Genomic DNA, 22,201 nt, shown 5'->3' with positions numbered 1-22,201 from the left:
CCTGCCTGCCTACCAACCTACCTACCTACCTACCTACCTACCTACCTACCTACCTACCTACCTACCTACCTATCTACCTACCTACCTACCTACCTACCAACCTACCTACCTACCTACCAACCTACCTACCAACCTACCTACCTACCTACCTACCAACCTACCTACCTACCTACCTACCTACCAACCTACCAACCTACCTACCTACCTACCTACCTACCTACCTACCTACCTACCTACCTACCTACCTACCTACCTACCTACCAACCTACCTACCTGCCTACCTACCAACCTACCTACCTACCTACCTACCTACCTACCTACCTACCTACCTACCTACCTACCTACCTACCTACCTACCTACCTATCTACCTACCTACCTACCTACCTACCTACCTACCTACCTACCAGGGTTCCTCTATTCAGAGAACTCATAGAAATTGACAGTAAAACACAATTAGAGAGAAGATCTTCTAGCTTGGATTGCCACTTGTCTTTTGCAGTGAGGAGACACCACTTGTAACCCCTTCCATGATTGGTTGTACCCCCGAGTTTGGTGCCTTGTTCAAAAGCACCTGAGTAGTCGTCAGGTCATCGTACGTTTTTGTCATTGTGGGGGGGACTGGAAGCCAAAGTAGTGGCGGGCATTTTAACACCGAGAAAGAACCCACGGCCGAGTGGACAGCAGCACTGATTGGATGAGTGGAATCAGCCGTCACCACGCATTCTGATTGGTCTTTAAATAGACACTCATTTTCCTGACCCCCCCCCCCCCCCCCCCCCCAACTGCACATCATGAGTCAGAAAATGTTCTGTTTAAACAATATATATATATATGTATGTATATATATATGTATATATATGTATCTTGTATCTGCATGGCATAACGTGCTCCTAAACATAACCCCTTCTTATCTGACGTCTAAGTCTTCGAGTGAAATGCCACTACAAGGCTCCCCCCTGTCGGTCTATTGATGTACTACAACAAAAAGCCAGCAATTGTTTTCTGCAATTATTCAACATTTATTTTCCCCCAATCTACGTCTTAAATGAAGCCTTACATGGTAACTGGTGCATCATTAATGCCAAAATGTACAGTGGTCATCTGCGTATGACATTATCATCAAAGATCATCTAAATGTACATCCCTGATTGGCAGATTGCAGATCAGGAAGCGCCAACAGCTGCCAGACTGGCTTATTAGCTATTAATAATCATACTAGGAATGACTAATAATCAGTAATCATTCAAGTGTTTCCCAGGTTGTTTGAACAGTTCCACTCCAACAGCCCTTTCCCAGCATGCCCTGCAGGATGAGTCATCAGCCCACAGCAGGGGGTGCGTGTGGGGGGGTATGTGATATATTGTTGTGTTTGTATATAAAAACATGGTGGCCCCCCATCAATGATATTCCAGGATATCTACAGTGCTTTGACGCTTTGCAGATATAACATTTTCCATGGCGTCTCATGTACACTATTCCAAAAACATCATTATGAATGTATTTAAAACGCATGTATGACACAATTGAATCTTATTAAAATTATGCTGTGTTAGATAAAAATGGATATGAATAATTCTGCTTGTACTACTTGTCCCTTATGGAATTATGATATGATACATTTGGCCAAGTATGATCATAAAATGGTACAGTCTGAACACAAGCATGACATATTAGAGAAACATGACAATTTTTAATTTATTTATGTTAATATATTTGATTTTTTTGTAGTTTTTATGTAAATGACTAATTTATTATTTATCTTTTTATTTTGTTTTTTTAAATTGTTTATTTATAATATATGTGAGTATAATATATCCAGACTGCATCCGCTATTCCAGGGGTGTCCAAAATGCGGCCCATGGGTGATTTGTGGCCCACAGCTTGTTTTTTATTGGCACATTCTAGACAACAAAAGAAATGTTGATCAGCTTATCAATAACTAATAATAATGCAAACCAAAGGGAAGCGTCTTTAAATACGTCCTTTTTGGAACACAACGGAAAGTATCAAAATGGCCGCCGCATTCTATCACCCGTGTTTCATCCCGAGTCTTCCCCACTGTTCTCTGATGGCCCCTTCAGAGTCTCCTCCGGACCCTCCCCGGTGCCGCTGTCCGACTCCTCCTCCTCGATGGCCAATCGCGTGTCCGCAGACGAGCACAGGGAGCTGACGCTACTTTGCTCCGTGCACAGAGCGCACGCCAACGGTGAGGGCAGCACGCCCTCGTGACGGAGCTGATGGTTGCTGTGGTTACCGCAGAACGGCAAGGTCAACCTCACCGGCCGTGTTCCCGTGACATCGTCCACCCCGGGCGAGGCCAGACTGTGCTTCTTCGGGAGGGCGCCCCATTCTCGCTGCTCCTCCTCGTGCACCAGGCGCGTGAAGATGTTGGTCCTCCTCCTCTCCTTCCTCTTGGAGTGGAAGTAGCCCAGCATGATGCCGCAGAGGAACACCGCGTAGAAGGAGATGACGATTAACACGTACAGGTACGCCTTCCCTCCGCCGCCCTGCGCCACCTGTGCGCTCGGGTGGAGGCGTGTGGAGTTTTGGGTGGAGCTTTGGGTGGAGCTTTGGGTGGAGTTGTCCAGATGCTCCATGTTGTCAGAGCAGCCTGAGAAGAGATGCACCTTCAAAGTCACATTCATTGGATATCACACACTCTGCTGTATTCATTATAAAATACATCATGATAAGTAACATAAGCGGCCCCATCTGCTGGATTTGGTGGCTGAATGGCGACAAGTACTTCATTCTAGGCTGGGGGGGGGCGACTCTTACTGTTGGTACACACTACTTACTGAGTTGGTACAAATATTCATCATTTTTACTTTATTGGGTTATTTTAGGATATTCTCACGCTTATCTCACGCATGCAGGCGTGCTGGAGCCTATCCCAGCTGTCTTGGGGCCAGAGGCGGGGTCCACCCTGGACTGCTGGCCAGCCAATCCCAGGGCACATATAGACAAACAACCATTCACACTCACATTCATACCTTTGGACAATTTGGAGTGGACAATTAACCTAGCATGTTTTTGGAATGTTGGGGGGGGAGGACCGGAGTACCCGGAGAAAAGCCACGCATGCACGGGGAGAACATGCAAACTCCACACAGAGATGGCCGAGGGGGGAATTGAACCCTGGTCTCCTAGCTGTGTGGCTTGCATGCTAACCACTCGTCTGCCGTGCAGCCCTTGTTAGCATAATCGAGCATAACATACAGAGGAAGATATTAGGCTACAAAGTACATATTTTTATCAACAGAATACACCAAAAATACACCAAAATGTTCCATTCCTTCTGATACACAAAAGTTCCAAGTCTCTCAGTGAGCTGAAATGATTTGTTGCAATGCAAGACTCTCATATCAGAAAACATTACTACCAAAATATTTGTAAAACCTATGCATAAAGCATAAAGCATAAAGCTGTGTGTTGCAAACTAATGAATATGAAAGGAAAAATACAAAAAACTACAAATGGTAATATTCTACTTACCAAAGTGAGGAGACAAACGTCCTGAGCTTTTGACTGCAACTTCTCATGTAGTTCTACTGGACCTCAGACCTACACCAAGGACTTCATTATTTATACACACAAACCCCGCCCCTGAACTCTTAGTCATGTGACTTCAACACCAAGGGACTGGACAAGATAAGCTGAAGCAGAATCCTCCATCCAGTTCCTGGTTCTTCTATGACCAAGATCTTACACAAGTCATCAAGTTCCTCATCACCATCTTAGTTTGGTTTATATTTCCTGACTTGACATCAGCAGCCAAGATAGTCAATCAGTCAATCAGTCAATCAGACACCAAATCTTTATTTCTGGGTTGATGCAAAGCAAAAGAGCAAATGTCAAATAAATACAGATGACACAAGAATATCAAATCAGCATTTAGACGGGACGGTGAAGCAGCAAATGACCTTATTTTTATTTACTCACCCTGGATTAGATACAGTACTATGGACTAAGAATGTCCATGACAAATCAAGAAAACACAAGTAGAATCTCAAAAAAACACAAAGTGTTCCCCGCCTGTCCTGGATGCCTGACGCTTTGGACTTTTCATACGATGGACTTTGCTTTTGGGAAAAAACACGACCCCTGGTGTTGCCTCGTTCGAACTGTGCTGTTCTTTAAAATCACACTGATGTGTATACGGGAGTGTGTGTGTGTGTGTGTGTGTGTGTAGCACAGTGTTGATAATCAATCTTGTTTCCTTGTTAGCTGCTAACAAAGGTACTTCCTTCAACGACGTGTTGTGGAATGTTCCTAACTTGACAGACGTGGACAATAAAACAATTCCACTCAGGGCAGAAGGAGCTTAGTGTCACCTGACCCGCAGGAAAGACCCAAATATGATCATCTTGTCATATTCTAAGAATCTAAAAGTCGTAGAAACCATCGTGTGAGAAATGCATCAGTCCCAGCCTCTCAGCCGTGCTACTCGAGTTCAACAGAGCGCGTCAAGTGTTTCATAACTGCCATCTGACACAATAAAACCCTGACCACAGAGGTCATACACCTGGGGGGGGGCAGCAACAGTGGCGTCTCCCTGCTCTTGAAGGCATCTTCATGTACATGAAGTGATGATTGTGCTTGAATTGAGCGATGAATTCAAGTATGAGGCCAAAGTGGAACTGAGTACCAAACAGTGCAAATGGAAGACCAAACTCAAACCGTCCGTCTTGTTTCATCATCAGTTTTTGTGTAAATATGAGTCAGCTTTTGCGTATGGACTGTGGGACTCCTTTGTGGTCATTTCCCTCCGTACATCTTCTCGATCTCATCCCTGTAGTAGATTTCCAGCTCCTTTCGCTTGAGCTTGAATGCATCCGTCACGAGTCCAGCCTCGGAGGTCCAGGGGTCTGGACTCAGGTGGATCTTGCGTGGGATCTCAATGGATGGGCGGTTGTCTACAACATAATGAAGAGGGTGAAACGTGAGCACACGTCCGAGCAGACGAGGGGGGCGAGGTCTTCCTATCCCTGCTGTAAGGCTTGTTTACCAACTTTGTACAACTACGTGTGTTATATTTAGACTAAAATGTAACTATGGCCGGTGTACCTGCTTGGCAAGCCTTGTGGCCAGCGTTTTTGATGACCTTGAGCACAAGCTCTACCATGACCTCGGCCTTACAAAGCTCCTCCCGTGAGCCGCGGACGCCATATTGGTCAGCCAGAGCCTGCAGCTGCTTCTGATTGGGCACCACGAAGGCGATCATGTAGCTCTCACTGCTGCAGGAGAGCAAGTAAAGGCAAAGTAGGAGTAACTTGACCTTTTTGACCAACACAATATGATGACCACATGCACCTTCTCACGAGACCGCGCCAAGCAGCCTACCTTCTGGCGTAGGCACAGATGCTGTCCACCATGGCGCAATTCTTCAACATGGCCTCTACGGTTCCCAGGGAGACATACTCGCCTGTCTGCAGTTTCACCAGGTCTTTACTCCGATCTGCAAATACGGGGAAGGCATCCGCTCATGTTCTCTTCAACAGGAAATGGATGGTCCCCCCAAGTGTTGTCCCACCTATTATTTTGAGGCATCCATCCGGATGAGTCTCTCCAATGTCTCCTGTACAGAACCAGCGTTGTCCATTTTCATCCACCATGAAATTTTTGTTTTCCAAGTGGTTCTTATAATATCCCATGGTTACGTTGGGACCACCGATTAGAATCTCTCCTCGGGGGTACGGCTTGTCTGTGGTGAGGTAGCCCCCTAAAACAGTTTGAGAAGAAAGCTTGGAACTTTTTTCAACTTATTTACTTTTTACTGGAAATGATGATGTGATGGATTCATGAAATATGTGTGTGGGGGGGGGGTCCGTTTTGTCCCATATCGTCTCACTCACCCTCTGGCCAGTCTCTAAGCATGATCTCACAGCAAATTAGCGGCCCTCCGACTCGCCCACAGCTGTAATCCCACACTGCAACATCACGCACACACACACACACACACACACACTTAGAGTACAATCAGGAAATGCACTTGCATGAAGCCGCAACATTTAGTAGCATGGCAACATGACCCCTGTGGCTCTCTAGCGACAATAAGCCCCTCCCACTGGAATGTTGCCAAGACTGAGAGCTGAAGGCTGACATGTGGCTTCTCTTGCTCTGGGAAATGCTACTCATATTTCATCATAAAGTTACATTTCATAATAAGTCCATTAAAAAGGAATGACGCACCAGCAGGGGTGTCCAGGACCACACGCATTATCACGAAGGGGGGCGGGGGGGATTGGTACATTTACAGAGGAAAGATGCTGAAACCAATCTAATTGTTATCGGTAACCAAGCAAATCATAATTTCTCATGAATAATGATTATTTTTACAGTATGCCAAGGGCCAATAAAGAATGAGCTATACGGGCCGACCTTTTGTTTTGGAAACAGATCAATCAATATTTGGATCCTATTTAGCACATGCTTGCACCTCCTGCTTCTGAGCATTGGATGGCTTTGATATCGGAACCATTTATGACATCTGAGCATTGGATGGCTTTGATATCGGAACCATTTATGACATCTGAGCATTGGATGGCTTTGATATCGGAACCATTTATGACATCTGAGCATTGGATGGCTTTGATATCGGAACCATTTATGACATCTGAGCATTGGATGGCTTTGATATCGGAACCATTTATGACATCTGAGCATTGGATGGCTTTGATATCGGAACCATTTATGACATCTGAGCATTGGATGGCTTTGATATCGGAACCATTTATGACATCTGAGCATTGGATGGCTTTGATATCGGAACCATTTATGACATCTGAGCATTGGCTTTTGATACAGGAACCATTTCTGACATTTATATGCTAATATTTGTAAATACAGTTCTGCTTAGCTTACCTTTGCTAACGGTTCCAGCTCCACAGGTCTCTGTCAGGCCGTAGCCTTGACCCACGGGGCAGCAGAAACACACGTTCATAAAGCGTTGAGTGGCGGCGGAAAGCGGGGCCCCACCCGAAAACATCAGTCGTACACGACCGCCGAGGAGAGAACGGACTTTCTTGAAGACCAGTCTGGATTGATGAATAGAAATAGAAAATAAGTTATATGCTCAGAAGTTACATATCATATACATATATATTTCAATATTTAGTGATATCATTTACAATGTCTTGTTAAGGTGGAGCCATGATACACTGATTGTTAGGACTTAGTATTGAGTTGTGGACCAACTACACACCATACCATACCATACCATACCATACCATACCACACATAGTATTTTCTTGTATTTCCTGCCTCCCCCCCAAACGCTCCACTCCAGGGCCTCCTCCCACCAAGCCCACTCGGTGGTGATTGGTGAGACTCCCAAGCGCTCCAGAGGACATCCCAAAATGTAGGTCAGCGTTTGCTTAGTGTAGGGAATCTGCAGCCCATGTAAGGAAGTCCAGCAGAGCCATGCTTCCAGGGCTCACTTCCAAATACGCAAACCTTCTTATTTGATGCGTTGGCATCGTGTAACACGGGAATACAACGTTGGAACAACATTTATTGGTCAGTGAGGAGGAAATAATATGGAAGAATCATTTTATTGAATTCCATTGCTCCAATGTGCCAAAAAATGCTGCAAATGGTCCCCGGACTGCCCTTTGGACACCCCAGTATGAGAGTGCTGCTGGAGAGACCGGGACGTACCTGTCACACAGGGGGGTACCGTGACCTTGGCCGATCTGCTCCAGTTTGTAGTTGTAGGCCAGGGTGAAGAGCGTTCTCTGGGAGTGGTTCATCTCCTCCACCTTGGCCATCACGTTCTTATAAATACGATCCATGATCTCCTGAAGTCACAGAGTTAAGGAACAGATCACAGAGATGTCATTGGGAAGTCATGTACTTTGTCATGCAGTATACTCATGTACTTTGTCATGCAGTACAAACCTAACTAATAGAAGTAACGGGTGATACGTGTTACATGGCGTGCAAGCTGATGATGGTGGGAGAGGAAGTCTGCGCAAGATTCAACAAGTCATGTGACAGCATACTAATTGGTAGGCGTGTCTGTGAGGTTGCGTGTGTACATGAGTGTATGGGGGGGGGGGGGGGGGGGGGGTGACCGCATGGGGCTTTCTCACGTTCCGTTCACAGCTGTGAATGCTTCCAGACGCCGAGAGGGCCTCTGCCCTTTGCTCTACCACCACTGGGACATGGGGGGAGGGGAGGGGGGGGGGGGGTTGTTGGGGGCTGGCGCTTGGGAGGATGCTGACACGGAGGGAATCCAGTGGGGATTCAGCCTGAAACTTGCCCGTGTAGCCATCATTTTACATCCATGCATACGGTATATATACAGTGTGTGTATATATATATATATATATATATATATATACAGTAAATGATGTACTGTTAAGATTTACATTACATCCCTCCCAGTCATCCCTCGTTTAGCACAGCTAGTTAGTTCTAGACCCGAGTTTCCATGGAGTAGGATTCCTTATTCATCAACAATACATGGAATATGTTCCCAATGGAAATAGTTAACATAATTAGAGCACTCTATACATAAAATAACAACCCCAATTTCACCTTTACTACTCATATTACCCAATATAGTAGACGTGATCATGACAATTACAAAGAATAATAATGAATAAGAATAATTGTACACTTTATGGAATATGCTAACATGCTAACAGTATTAATGTAACAGTCACATGATAAATAAACACCAGTGAGCATGTCCTATGAACAACCCCCAATACAGTAAGACTACTTTGGCACCATATCTGTCCCCCCCGCTCTATGCCGCTTATCCACACTATGCCCTTCACGGGCATGCTGGAGCCTATCCCAGCTGTCTTCGGGCTACAACAGGTGGCCAGCCAATCACAGGGCACATATAGACAACGCCCCCCCCCCCCCCTCACACACACACACACATTCATATAGTGGCCAATTTTGGAATGTGGGAGGAAACCGGAGTACCCGGAGAAAAGCCACGCATGCACAGGGAGAACATGCAAACTCCACACAGAGATGGCCGAGTGGGGAATTGAACCTGGGCCTGCTAGCTGTGTGGCCTGCACACCAACCACTTGAATCTATGATTGTGTGTAGTGGTATCAAACGTTGGCACAAACGTTGGTAGAAACGTGAGCAGAAGTGAAATGCGAGTGCTTACAGGCACGGCCGCCATCAGAGTGGGCTGCAGGACGCTGGTGTCGCCTTTGCTGCCCGTCTTGATTTTGGTGGACTATGATGAGAAGTAAAAACATTCATGGATTTCATTCATTGTTGTCATAATGCTACAGAGTAGCCCGTATCTTAATCTTAATAATTACCAAATAAAGACATTTTCTGTAGTTAGTACAGCATGTATTAACTATAAAACTGCTTTGCAATTACAATGTATTTTCATATGAAGTATAAGATAACATTATAGGTGTGGTAGTGCCTTTATTTAGATATCTCCTATCTAAGTCACTTGTGTCCATGGCAGCCAGACAGACAGATGATGGAACACATCTTCTTTTTAAGACGTGTAGAGATGACTGATGACTAAAATACAGTACCTGGTCCGACAGGGTCTGAGGTGAAGAATAGCCAATCTTACAGCCATGAGCAAGGCACACCAGCTCTGCACTCAACTCCAGGACATGGGCCAGAGGGAGGTAGCCGATGTAGGTGTCTTCCTCGCTGGAAACATGCTGACCATTAGCGCAAGGAATTCAGTATTGAGGAGATGAGATGAAGACTTATTCCACCAAGCTGTAATTTTTATTTTATTCATAGTTTGTAATCATCTCAGCAGAAGAATACAAGGCATCCGGGGAAAAAGAAGACAAGTAAATATACCTTCATATATCTACATACTGTACTGTGTATACAGTACACCTGGCAGCTTACGTACCTCAGGTTGGGTATCCGCTCGGCCAGTCCGGTGATGCCAGCAATGATGTTGCTGTGGGAAATGATGGCACCTTTGGGTGGACCAGTAGATCCGCTGGTGTACATGATGACCGCAGTGTCTGAAGGCAGAGGCTGATATTGGTTGGTCCTTGCTGCTTTGCAACAGAAACACAAGCACTTTTACTTGAGTGGGCGTGTTGACTTACCCAACCTCTATGATGAAAATAATCAAGTAATACAACTAAATACTTACTGTTATCTGGTCTAACCCCAAGCTTTTGCACGGCATCCATGCTGTGGATGCTAACGCCACGGGGATAGCCGAGCCACGCGGTTGGCGTGTTGTCCACTACGATGATGCACTGCAGCTTTGGAACTTTAGCCAGAATAGCCTAGCATGTTAGCATGAATATTAGATCACCATCTTCAGCGTGATACAGCGAAACCATAAGAACGCTACATCTGGCGTCCCACCGCCATGAAGGACTTCCTATTGTGTTCTAACCTTGAGTCTGGTCTCCAGGAGCTCTCTGCTGGTGATGACGTGGGTAACTTCCGTCTCATTCAGGCCGTGAGCGATGGCTTGACCCCCCAGTGTTGCGTATAAAGTCGCCACTGCAGGAAACAACAAGCTGTTTCATACGTCAAATGAAGAATGGGAAGCTGTCAGGCTTTTGCTTAACAAGTTCCATCAACAAATGTCACAAGATTACCTTTGCCCAATTCCACATGTATGAAAAGGAGTGGGAAGAAGCTAAGCTTATTGAATCATCCCCTTTCTGCGTATCTGTTACTGATAATTCATTCACACCTAATCTTTTAGATGTTTGAGAACCTATGAGAGCATACATAAGAAACCTGAGGTCAATTAGCCAGTTGGTTCCCAGGTGAAAAGGTTACGTTCTTAGAGAGAGAGAACAGCGTAATACCCTTGGGTCCGAAGGCCGACACCGACACTGGGACACGGGACAGGCCTCGGTGACATCACAGGCTTGCGTCATGGAGGGACAATAATATTTCCGGCTCTGCAACAGCGTGTGAGGCCATGACACCTCCCACCGTGAGATCTAAATACAAAGCTTGGCGGTGTACTTTCTCCGTGTTGTTTACTTCTTATTATCTTTATTTCTTTGCTTGTAAAAATCAGCAGCCCCACTGACCATAGCAGCACCATGATTATTATGGGATATTATTATTAGCGCTGCCAAGGAGGTTGTGCTTTCAGTCGCATGAGACTGCTCTGTTGGTTTGTTGATGGATTATGAAAATAATACACGCCACTGAATGGACTTCTTCTCGTGGAGCACTCATTACAATTTCCTTGCCAATCACCAATTATAAAAAGCCTGAGCTTGCCTGACTTTTTAAATAACTGATAGCGTGCACCTTCAACGTTCCAATACTATTTTGCTGAAAAACATTGGACAATATGGATGATGATGCAACCACACAGACGCTTCCTTCCACTCATCGTAAAAGTGCCTTTCATCTTTCAATGGGGAAAACCAGTCAGATTTATGATCAATAATGTTTACCATAGTTTTGGTCGTCACATTACTTCTCACGTGGAAGCCTTGCAGAAGCCTACCTAACCCTAACCACTACTCAGTAGTTCCTCACTAGTTCCTCAGTAACTACTCTAAATGCATGTGCTGTAGTTCCTCACCATCTACTCTACCCACTAGTTCCTCAGTAACTACTCTAAATGCATGTGCCGTAGTTCCTCACCATCTACTCTACCCATTAGCTCCTCAGTAACTACTGTATATTTGTGTACCTATATATATATATATATATATATATATATATATATGTATATGTATATTGTTGTGAGACCAAATAACTGTACAGCCACACACGTAAGGCCGTACTGGAAAAAAGAAAGCAACAGAGGTGAGAAATAAAAAAGCCACTCAAATGCTAAATGCTAAAAGCTACCCCGGATTCCAAAGGATTCTTTTCATCAGTCACTTTCATAAATATGATTTACTGAATGGCAACAATATGATCCAGACCCTGGTATTTGCACATGAATGTCATTCCCAAATAATGACCAGCATGAGCAGATCTTCCTCATTTGGAGGAGAGAAGAAAAAGAGGCTCGCAAAGAAAAACACACACAAACGGACCATGTTTGAGTTCACTGGGGGGGCTTTGGCTGACTCCTCGCTGCCTTTGTCAACATCAGATGCTCACGTAGACTCAGTCACCCCGACTGTGATGCCATTAGCCTTCACTTGTTTGCCTGGCTGTCCTCCCCGCTGTCTCTTCCCCGATCGGCCTTTCCACCCCCCAGCCCCCCGAGCCTCTTCCTTCTCTTTCCACTGGGGTGGAAGTGTTTGTGTTTGCAAGCCATAAAGATGCTGGCTAAAGATGCTTTATGGGCTTGCGCTGGTAGCCTATTTTCTGCCTGACAGTTTAATGGAGCTTCATCTGGAGTGCTCACAGGAAATAAGAGGTTCTTCAAAGACGCTTACAAAGAATTAGGGAAGCTAGAGTGCAGCCAGTAATGCTAATAAATCAAAAGTATTTGCTAAAGACATATCAAAGAGCGAAACAGTCCTGAATCCTTAAAGGGGACCTAATATGATAACCTCCAAATGAAGTTAGAATGTTATATTGTCGTGTTAAACCATGCCAAGGTTTCACATCACGAGGTTTGCACATTTGGAAGACCCTGAAAGACGTTTGGGATGGCTCAAAACACTTGGTTTCAAAAGGTGTGGAAAAACTGCCCCTTTGTGATGTCACAGAGGGCGGACTTCCTTATATGGTTGTGTCTGTAAGCCAGATAAGCTCTCTGCCCTCCTCCAAGCTCCGCTCCTCTGATTGCCTTGCTAGCAGTGACTTTTACGGGAAAGCCACATTTGTATACAAGAGGCACAAGTGGTTGGGGTTCACGGATCCCGACCAGTGAAAGAAAGACCTTTATGTGCATGGGCCAGTATGCAGCTAGACTAACCAACAAACCTACTGAAGCCTGACACCTTTCAGTGTTTATTTTGTGGAGTCATGGAGCAAAAGTGCTTGCATCCGGCCGTTTTCCACCCCTATCCGTGGACACTTTGGACGTTACCGATGCTGTAGAAATGTTGGAACGCTAAAGCTACTTACCATTGCGACACGTCTTGAAGTAACCTCTTTTCTTGAGAAACTGGGGACTGTCCAGCATCTACTTACGGATCGGATTGTGGTTCCAACACATATGGCTGTAGGTTAAGGTTTAAAAAGATTCATGGCCGTTTATTATCAACTCCTATACCGTTCGCAGCTAGTGGCATAAACCAAAGTCTTTTTAAGCACCCGCGAGTGTGACCAACCACAGGGGAGTGGGCGCTTCCTTTTTTTCCAGCAGAGTGTACAGTTTTATTTTTTCAGTTTGACATTATGTGGAAATTAATCGATGATTAATCAACAACTATTTTCATATTCCATAAAAAAATGTGTCATTTAATAAGTGAAATATTCTATGATTTCAGCCTCTCCAATGTGAATCTTTCTTAATTTCCGTAGTCATCCATAAAAAGCCGGAATCCGCTTGGGAAGCCAAAAACGGTGGATTGGGATTTTCATCGCATGAGTGGAAGGGAGTGTCCGTGTGGCAACATTGTACTACCCCACCTGTTATGCAATACTGCATCCACAAGGCCAAAGACGCCCAAGAAATAAAGTGCAACAAATGTGGACATTTTGAAGTTCTCCAGTTTTAGATGTTAGCAATTGGTGGTCGGAGGTGGGGCAGATGATCCATTGTGCGTCACTACTGTGTAAGGGCAAGGGTTACCAAAGTCGGAAATGAAACAGCGGGTTTCCATCAAAAAATCAAGTGGAATTATTATGGGGAACAAGGGAACATTGGTCACTTATGTAATAGTGAAAGAGAAGGAACAAATTGACCTTATTCTGTTATCCTAGTACACACACACACACACACACACACATGCACACATGCACACTCATGCACACTCACACACTTGTATATCATTCAGTGGGGAATTGGACAAGAACAAAAGTTAACTAGTTGAATAAAATATATGTAAATACATAAATAAAGGTTGTAAAATTGATTGAGAGGCCAGAGTCTGGGTAAGTGCCCCGGAGGCACATAAATGAGTCCGGGACCTCTTAGGAATATACTCCTAAACGCAACTTGTCATGTCTCTTTCATTCTAATCCGTCCTCCACCATGGGAAAGGCCAAGAGCTGTCAAACAACATCAGGAACAAGATTGTAGCGCTGAACATCAGCAAGAAAAAAGCAAAGCGACCGGCGTTGGTCCGATCATTTCCAAATGGTATTCAAGATAATGAATTGGCCTGGCCCCGCATGGACATAGCATGACATAACAGCTATTTTCTTGACGTTTTTTTGTTGATCGCTGAAGCCATTGTTATACAATAGCATAGTGAAACAAGAATAACAAGATGGGCTTGCTCAGCATGCAAGCCCCATAGACTGCTGCTTTGCAGCTGTCTATGGGGCTTGTATGCTGGGCAAGTCCATAATAAAAAGAATATTTGAATCATCCATTGGGTGTACTTACATGGGAAACCCTGCATGAAGCAGGCCATGGCGGCTATGATCCATTCGGCCCTTGTTTCACAGAAGATAGCTATGTTGTGCTTTGGTCTCTGCCCCAGTGATGACAGACCAGCGCCGAGCCGGGATGCTGCTGACAGGGTCTCCGCATAGGTCAGCCACTGGTACTCTCCTAGAATCACCTGCAAGAGGTTAGGGTTAGGGTTAGGTTAGGGTTCCAATGTGATGTAGTAAGATGCTAAACGTACGTACGTAGCCCCACATGACAAAAGGGGAAATGTACTCAATGTAGAATTTTAGTGGAAAACTTCTAACAGGACGATTGTTAACAAAGGGACAGTCAAGTCGGGAATTTCTTCACTAACCCTCACGTGATGTTTTTGGGACGCAAACCAGGCCTTGGGGGCATTTTCAGCCTGCTGCTGTAACCTTTTTTTTATTGTCCTTTGACATATTGTGGAAATGAAATTAGTCAGTAAAATAGATACTAACACCTTTAACACACAATCAGTGGTTTGCTAGATTGGTTTTGGCATCTTATAATATAATAAATAGCCTCCATTTTTACATCTGTGGAAAGTTTGGACACCCCTGTTGTTAAGGTTACATTGGCCCCTAGTGGCTGCCCTCAGGTACTTTATTTTGTATTTTTTACCTGACAGCACATTCTGTAGTACTCATGACTACACATGCGGTAAGGACAACAAACAATAGCCAGAAGCCAAATCCTGTGTGTTGTCATGCAGCCACAAATGTTTCAACAGGAAGATTTAAACAGATTAGAGTGGTCACGCTCTTGGAATTAGTCTTCTACGTGTTACTGCCTCAAAACTGCTCAGTCTGTGTCCAATTAGACATTTTTATGACTGGCAGGACACAAAATAGTAAAACTGTGTATTTTGGTGGATGTGTATCCCTGGTTTGAGCTTATCTTTTAAGTCCAACCAAAGCTCAGTTTTCAAATGTGCATGAGTCTACTGTGTTTGTAAAAACATGCCTGCTAGCCTGTACTGCGTCTGTGGAGGTCAAACTAACAGGTTACACCACAAGTGTCTGATTTGAACAATCGAGTAGGGCTGCACAATAACCCACCATGGGGCCCAAGAACATTGCCAGCACTTAGATGAAGGTGAGAAACCTCATTGAATTCAAGAAATAGCCTGGAACAAACCATGTGACTTTCTCCTCATCCTCCTGTCTTCCCTCTGTCGTCCTCGCCAACAAACGTCTTCAATGAAGACAAAAGTGAGTGTCTGGAACGGATTTGGATTATTTGGATTTACATTGTCTCCTACGGGAATTTTTTTTCCATTTTGGTACCTTTTGGTTTTTGACGGATGAATAAGAAAAACCGAGGCACTGTACTACAAAACATTTACTAGTACATGTACTCATGTAGTATTATGAGGAATTTTTGTCTTTAAGACAAAAATCAGCTTACTTTGTGGAGCATTCCAAACATTGAAACAATGTGTTGGCATGTTCGATACCCAAGGAAAACAAATGGAGCATAACAAACATTTAAAGAATGTGTGTTGCGTGTTGTGAAGAACTGAAGATATCAGCATCTGTTGCTTTTCTGAGGAGTTTATCTGTGACATGTAGCCATGTTCTTTGTCTGCTTTCCAGATTATGCTTCACACTACACTTGTTTTCCCGCACGTTGCATCGGGTAATAGTTTGGCTGACCATCTGATGCCTTCACAGCACAGAGACCCAGATTAACCCTGAAGTTGCTCAACTCAGGAAGGCTGGGGTGCATTTCTATATTTCTATATTCCTTCCTCAATGTGATTTGTACCTTCTTGAACACCTTGCCGTTGCTCTGCTGCTCATCTTCCTCACTGATCACCACCCTCGTTCCCAGACATTCTCTGTCCGCGAATCTCCTGGCCGTATCTGTAAAGAGCTTCGCCAGTGTGTCCAGTCCCGGGCGCAGACAGGTCACCAGTTCCTTTGCGGCCTTCAAATCTCTGTAAGGTCCCTCAGGTTGTCCCAGCACTGAGATAGCCTTCAGTTTCATGGCCCGCTCTTTTGGTCCGGAAACCAAAGTGAAGATGTAGTAGGGCAGGAAGGTGAAGCAGGTGTAGATGCACACAATGAGGTGGATGATGTGCAGCAGCACAGGGTTCAGGTCTTCTTTGAGTTTCATCTTGGTAAAGCTGCAGAGCTGCCAGATGGTGAAGAAAGAAGAAACATAATGAGTTAATATCACAGTAACGTGAATTCTTGATGCAGTTAACTTGCAGTTAAGGATTTATGCTCGTTACGTGGAAGTCTCAGAACGGCCTCTCAGCCCTTGAAGATTAGCTCATTAGAAAATGAAACCTCACAATGACTCTCGCTTTTCTATTCGGCCAAAAGAAGAAGAGGAAAGAGTTAGTTTCTTATCAGGCTGGCATATACCATGATCAGGTGTCACCACAGAAAGCTGGAGAAACACCAGGACGGAGTGATGGTTGCAAAAGACGTTCTTTATGATGGCCGTGTGCTCTTTAGTCTGCTGGAAACATTCTCAGACACGCCTTCAGCACGAAGGCTTTGGCTGTGGTCTCGCGGCATAGATTGGAGCTGGCCAGAGTGCTGAACAGAGACCCAAGTTGGGCTGCCACAGGTGCCAAAGTTGTCAAATGGCCTTTTTAAAGTTGTCAAAGCAGTCCAGGGACATGAATGGTAGAAAGGCGTCTTAAGCTAAATGTGGCTTCATACTGAAGGTATACGTTGGAGGATGAAGAAGGAAACCTCTTTTTCATGTCCGTTACATGACAGATTTGCCAGCAAGTTCAGGCAAAACTCTGACTGATTTTTGCATCATATTTCTAAAAACACCAGACTACTGTCACTTGGAGGATCTTTGACTAGCATGTTTTTACAGTAGCTCCTGCAAAACGGTACAAAAGCTCCTGCCAGAGGCCTTTTACTATTTTTACTACTATACTATTTTTGTGCTGATCCCTAAAAACAGCGGCGTGCTGTTGTCATTTAAAGACACGATTCTCAACTCCTGGGCCCAAAAGTGGCTCACAGGTTTTTGCCTGCAAATAAATAAATAAATAAACGTAATGACCCAATCCGTGAATGCACCTTGCATTCATGTCTGCTATTGACTTGCTACGCTGCCACAAGGTCACCTTGTTGCAAATAGTCCCACATATGCGATATGTTGCAGTTGAAAGATTTCCCCAATTCGGGCCTCTGCTCGTCATTCAGGGTGGTGGGGCAAGCAGCCAAACCAGTGGAGAACCTTTGTTTTAGAGGATCCAAATAAGATTTATTTGTAGTGAGTCCCTAAAAACAACAGAACGCTTCCATCACATAGAAGATCTTTGACTAGCATTTTTGTAGTAGATCCTTAACAACAGCATCCTTGATCTGTTATCCTTGATTTGGGGGGGGGGGGGGGGTCTTGGACTGTTGTTTGTGGTCCTTAAAAACAGAAAAAACACCAATACTATTTCCCTAATTGGCTGTTTTGTTTGAAAACATAGAAGACCATTGACAAGCATTTTTTGCAGGAGTTCTTAAAAAGAGCAGTGCTTCTGTCATACAAAGGATATTTGACATATTTACTTTGACATCTATACATATCTGTACATGAATACTTGCAAAATACATTTTACAATTTCGACCAACACGGCTGCTCATAGTATTTCAACCACCTTTTGATGAACATGAATGGGGAAATCTAGGTTCTTCATATATCAACGTAAATGGGCCTATGAACGTGCAAACATGCTGGCTATTAGTGGCGTTACAAAGATGCAGGTGAGACATGTTGACATGTTGTGAATAAGAATCTGATCTTTTACTTTCTGATATGGGGACAGTATCTCCTTGCTCATCTCCATAACAGTTGGCACATACACATTCCAACCCGACAGTATCATAATCTCTTCTTGCTTCTTTGACGCACCATCACGTTACTCAAAACTCACCACTGACAAAAAGTGCACTGAAATTCGATGCTAAGCTCGTACTTTTCCTTTTTGTCTCCTTCAGATGACTAAAACAAAAGCAGTTCCTTGTATTAACACAACATCCTTCAGCTGCCTGTTTGGTTTTTTGCTCATCTAAGGTAGTTCATAAATAAGACAGCGCTTAGCCAAAGGGAATCAAACCCACACCTACTAGCTCATATAGGACTACGTCACCAAGGCCACTGGATGGAGCACTGCTGCCTACCAGGCTGTCATCACAGATTGAATTTACTCAGACATCTACGCGGGGAAAGGACACAACAAGTTGAGACGGCCATAAAAATTTCCGACTGTCTACAATGTGGGATCAACATTTGCAATAAAAGCCACTGTTGTAATTAGAGTCAGCTTCAATAACAGATAACAGATAGAATTGGATACACAGGCTAGCCTTTAGCCTTGTCATCAGGCTAGTGCTACAACTGCGCTTTGTTCTATTGTGGGGCCACTTCCATGTCCCTCCAATATGGCTGCCGGTGGTACGGGGCTCCGCTGCTCCGTGGTCCATGATTCAGGTGTTGTTTCTTTGGGTTTTGGCCACTCCTCTTGACCACCTGTCTTTTGTGCACTTTTGCAGTGGGATTCATCTTCTTCCCTACCCAGCCGTCCTTGAACTGCCTTCCGAGGATTACCCCCCCCCCCCCCCCCCCCCCCACCCCATTCATAAACTCTTGAGCATCAATAAACACTAAAGTGTGTGCATTTTGGACACCCAAAGCCATCCATAGAAATACATTACCTGCGGCAGTGCAGACATACAAAAGCCATTTCATACCTTGCTCATTAACACCGGGACAAAACAGAATTGCACCACAGTACCACATAAGTTTGACCCTAATCGCTTGCCCTTAGTGAAAAATCCTCATTTTGCAGGATGTGGCCGTTCAATGGGTAGCTTTATGCACACTCTTAATGGATTAATGAGCAATATTGTGACATGGTCTCAGGATAGGAGGGGGCGTGTTAGGGAGGGAATACTACTTCCTACTACGACACAATACTACTTATTGTGTGAATGAGAGGTTTTGTGCACCGTCCATCTTTATCCACACAGCAAGTCTTGCAGACAAATATCAAAATGGTGGCCCTAGTGCGGAGGTCGGCAACCCGCAGCTCTAGAGCCGCATGCAGTGGCTCTCTGGAGCCTTTTGAAAAATATTTGAAAATGGAAAAAGATTGGGGAGGGAAATATATTTGTAGTTTTAATATGGTTCCTGTAGGAGGACAAACAAGACACAAACATTCTTAACGTTTTCCAATGCTGTAAAAACATGTTGAGTAAATATTCAAGTTCAACATTTCTGTCAAGGAACATTTGCGTCATCGCTGCGACACACGTTTCCATCAGCAGGGCGGGACGTTCTGAGGAGAACAGAGGATTCAACGTTTCTTGGACCCAATCATTTGCATTCATCTTGCATGCCCTATGTCGAGAAGCTGACCATTCACGTCCCAAAACAGAAGTCACATTAAACGAGTAAGAACATAATCCTGTCATAGGCGCATATTTAGTAACAAAATGGCTGTTTTTATAAAGTCATTATTTATATATTATATATTTGGAATGACACTTTGGGATGTTATTGTGTTTTGTTGCTCGAGTCCGAGTGTTACAGCCTTGGAAAATAAACATTTCATCATGAAGGATCAGGATGTATTTGTAGCCAACTTATAGCAGTTGGCTAACTGGTAGTAGGCTAATATAGCTAATATAGATACATACAGCATGTGTTGCCTTCATTAGAAGGTTTATATCAGGCTTTGAATTCTTCGTGGCTCCAGACATATTTGGTTTTTTGGTCCAATATGGCTCTTGCAACATTTTGGGTTGCCGACCCCTGTCCTAGTGGCAACGTAATACACAAGTTGACCCCAAGGATGGAGCAGTGTTCGGTGTAAATCACTCATTGGTAACTAAAGTATCTCATTTAACTGATTTAGCAGTGACTTAATGTGACACTGCTAAATCAGAGATGGCAATAATAAACCATGTGTTAATTAACATAATAATAAACCATATGTTAATTAACATATGGTTTATTATTGCCATCTCATGCGTAGTATATACTGACAGTTTTTTTTCTGATATTAGCTTCTTTGTTTTGTTTCCCCCAAAATGTGTCCGAAGGCATCAATCCATCACTGCTTTTGTTCTTAATTAGAATGAATAAACTTTAAATTACAAAATGTAACCAAATGAAATATGTCTAATAGATATGGTGATAAATACTTATGGGTACAGATATGGCGATAAGGTATAGGATTAAATCAACTCTGCTTCGTCATCCTTTACAGACGTGTTGAATTGTGCAAACCCAGGACAGCTGGGATAGGCTCCAGCACCCCCCCCCCCGACCCTCGTGAGGTAAAGCGGTAGAAAATGAAAGAATGAATGAATGAATGAATGAATTGTGCAAACCACGTGATGTTCCTTAATTTAACTCACAAATAAAATAAACAATATCATACCATACCGTGCATTGGAATTTTCAAATCTAAGTAATAATGGGTGGACTAAGGCATATACTGACAAATACAAATGAACGATAACACTAGTTAAACACTAGTTAAACACTGGTTTCCGGTTTTTCTTTTCAAAATACAACACCTCATCTGAAGCGATTCCGGTTGTATACGTGAGAACGTGTTTTTGGATTATATTTGACATTTATTTTCTTACTATATCTACATGCAAACGCAGAGAAGCTGTTTTTTTGTGTAAAACCGAGTCCGAAGTTTGAAACCAAGCCAAGACGCCATAAGAAGTTTTTGGACGTACCCGGGCTGTGTCAAAACAAAGCAGGCGAACTCGGACAAACTCACCTGTCGACTTTGTCGCTCGACCGAAGCCTCCTGGCTCTCCCGTCGGCAGCAGGACCAACGAAGCACTTTGACATTCTTGGTATTGTTGAATAGGTAGCGATGGAAGGGCGGGAGAGCTGCTTTGTCGTGCGGTGATTGGACTGCTTGGAGTGGCGCGTGCGAAGGGCGGCCTGGATGGAGGGAAGGAGGGCCGGGAAATGCAAGGGTTACTCCAGGTCATCGTGCCACGAGGGTTTATTTTATTCAAAAACATCGATCAAATATTGACACTGGTTTTAATACATAAGTCAAATACTCCGTAACGCGTGGCAGTGTATCCATATGTAAAGAAAGGGTGGATTTGGGGGAGATGCACCAGGAGCAGACGAAGCTGGAGTCGGTGCATCGACAGGCACCGGTCCAGATGGATCCTCCACATGGGCTACAATGTTGCATTCCAGTCATGAACTGTAGACAAGCCGTGTCTACGCAGTAGAAAGTAAAAAGTCCCGTTTTCAGATGAAAGTATTTTTGCATGTCATTTTGCATGGCAAGTGCAAATCAAGGGCGGCACAATCTGGAGGATGAGTGGATGCACATAATCCACGGCCTACTATTTTACACTAAATGTCACCTCACTGCCTCAAACCTTTGCAGACAACCGCATGTGACACATCCTCAGTAACCAATTTCGTTTCAGGCATGTATTTTGTTTTTTTTCAATCATCAAATAATTGTATGTAACAAGGGAATAACTATTATGTTGAAGTTACAGCCTGTGTGTGTGTGTGTGTGTATAGCGTTAGAATGTCACAAATAGTTTGTCATATTTTTGTTTTACGTTTCTAACCATGATCAATAAATCATTCAATGAGATTAAAAAATCTGCACTAGAATCTCATAGATATCACAATTTGCAGTATGTACAAACGGTGGCTTTAGTTTTCCTACATTTAAGAGGCGCAACCTTATACATTTTTCACTCTTTTTGGTTATGTTTGTGTTAAAGTTTTCATAT

The 22,201-nt window shown here is 44.0% G+C and overlaps 2 protein-coding genes across 3 annotated transcripts; both read right to left on the bottom strand.

Annotated features, from left to right (window-relative positions):
* Positions 1-1,102: 1,102 nt before the first annotated feature.
* On the bottom strand, positions 1,103-3,554 carry kcne4 (potassium voltage-gated channel, Isk-related family, member 4). Its single transcript, XM_058080280.1, has 2 exons — positions 3,497-3,554; positions 1,103-2,612 (listed from the first exon to the last, which is right to left on the bottom strand). Exon 2 carries the CDS (start codon positions 2,596-2,598, stop codon positions 2,041-2,043), a length of 558 nt encoding a protein of 185 aa, XP_057936263.1. The 5' UTR covers positions 2,599-2,612; positions 3,497-3,554; the 3' UTR covers positions 1,103-2,040.
* Positions 3,555-3,804: 250 nt separating this feature from the next.
* On the bottom strand, positions 3,805-21,346 carry acsl3a (acyl-CoA synthetase long chain family member 3a). Of its 2 annotated transcripts, none has more exons than XM_058080607.1 (15): positions 21,205-21,346; positions 16,206-16,574; positions 14,409-14,586; positions 10,371-10,480; positions 10,119-10,257; positions 9,867-10,020; positions 9,529-9,652; positions 9,138-9,209; positions 7,661-7,800; positions 6,866-7,038; positions 5,857-5,931; positions 5,535-5,723; positions 5,345-5,459; positions 5,069-5,238; positions 3,805-4,917 (listed from the first exon to the last, which is right to left on the bottom strand). In XM_058080607.1, the coding sequence occupies exons 2-15, from the start codon at positions 16,554-16,556 to the stop codon at positions 4,760-4,762; spliced, it is 2,148 nt and encodes a 715-aa protein (XP_057936590.1). In that variant the 5' UTR covers positions 16,557-16,574; positions 21,205-21,346; the 3' UTR covers positions 3,805-4,759. The 2 variants fall into 2 exon arrangements, with proteins under 2 accessions (XP_057936590.1, XP_057936591.1); XM_058080608.1 differs by having other exon boundaries at positions 9,867-10,017.
* Between the last annotated feature and the right edge of the window lie 855 nt (positions 21,347-22,201).

This window comes from Doryrhamphus excisus, chromosome 8, assembly GCF_030265055.1.
Source record: "Doryrhamphus excisus isolate RoL2022-K1 chromosome 8, RoL_Dexc_1.0, whole genome shotgun sequence".
Classification (NCBI taxonomy): Eukaryota; Metazoa; Chordata; class Actinopteri; order Syngnathiformes; family Syngnathidae; genus Doryrhamphus; species Doryrhamphus excisus.
This window is presented reverse-complemented; position numbering and strand designations above follow the sequence as displayed.

Coding starts and splice junctions, on each gene's coding strand:
- kcne4 (XM_058080280.1), bottom strand. CDS start 2,598: ATGGAGCATCTGGACAACTCCACCCAAAGCTCCACCCAAAGCTCCACC.
- acsl3a (XM_058080607.1), bottom strand. CDS start 16,556: ATGAAACTCAAAGAAGACCTGAACCCTGTGCTGCTGCACATCATCCAC. Junction 10,481..14,408: donor CTTCATGCAGGGTTTCCCAT/GTAAGTACACCC, acceptor TGTTTCCTGCAG/TGGCGACTTTATACGCAACA. Junction 5,460..5,534: donor TGGATGCCTCAAAATAATAG/GTGGGACAACAC, acceptor CCGTATTTGCAG/ATCGGAGTAAAGACCTGGTG.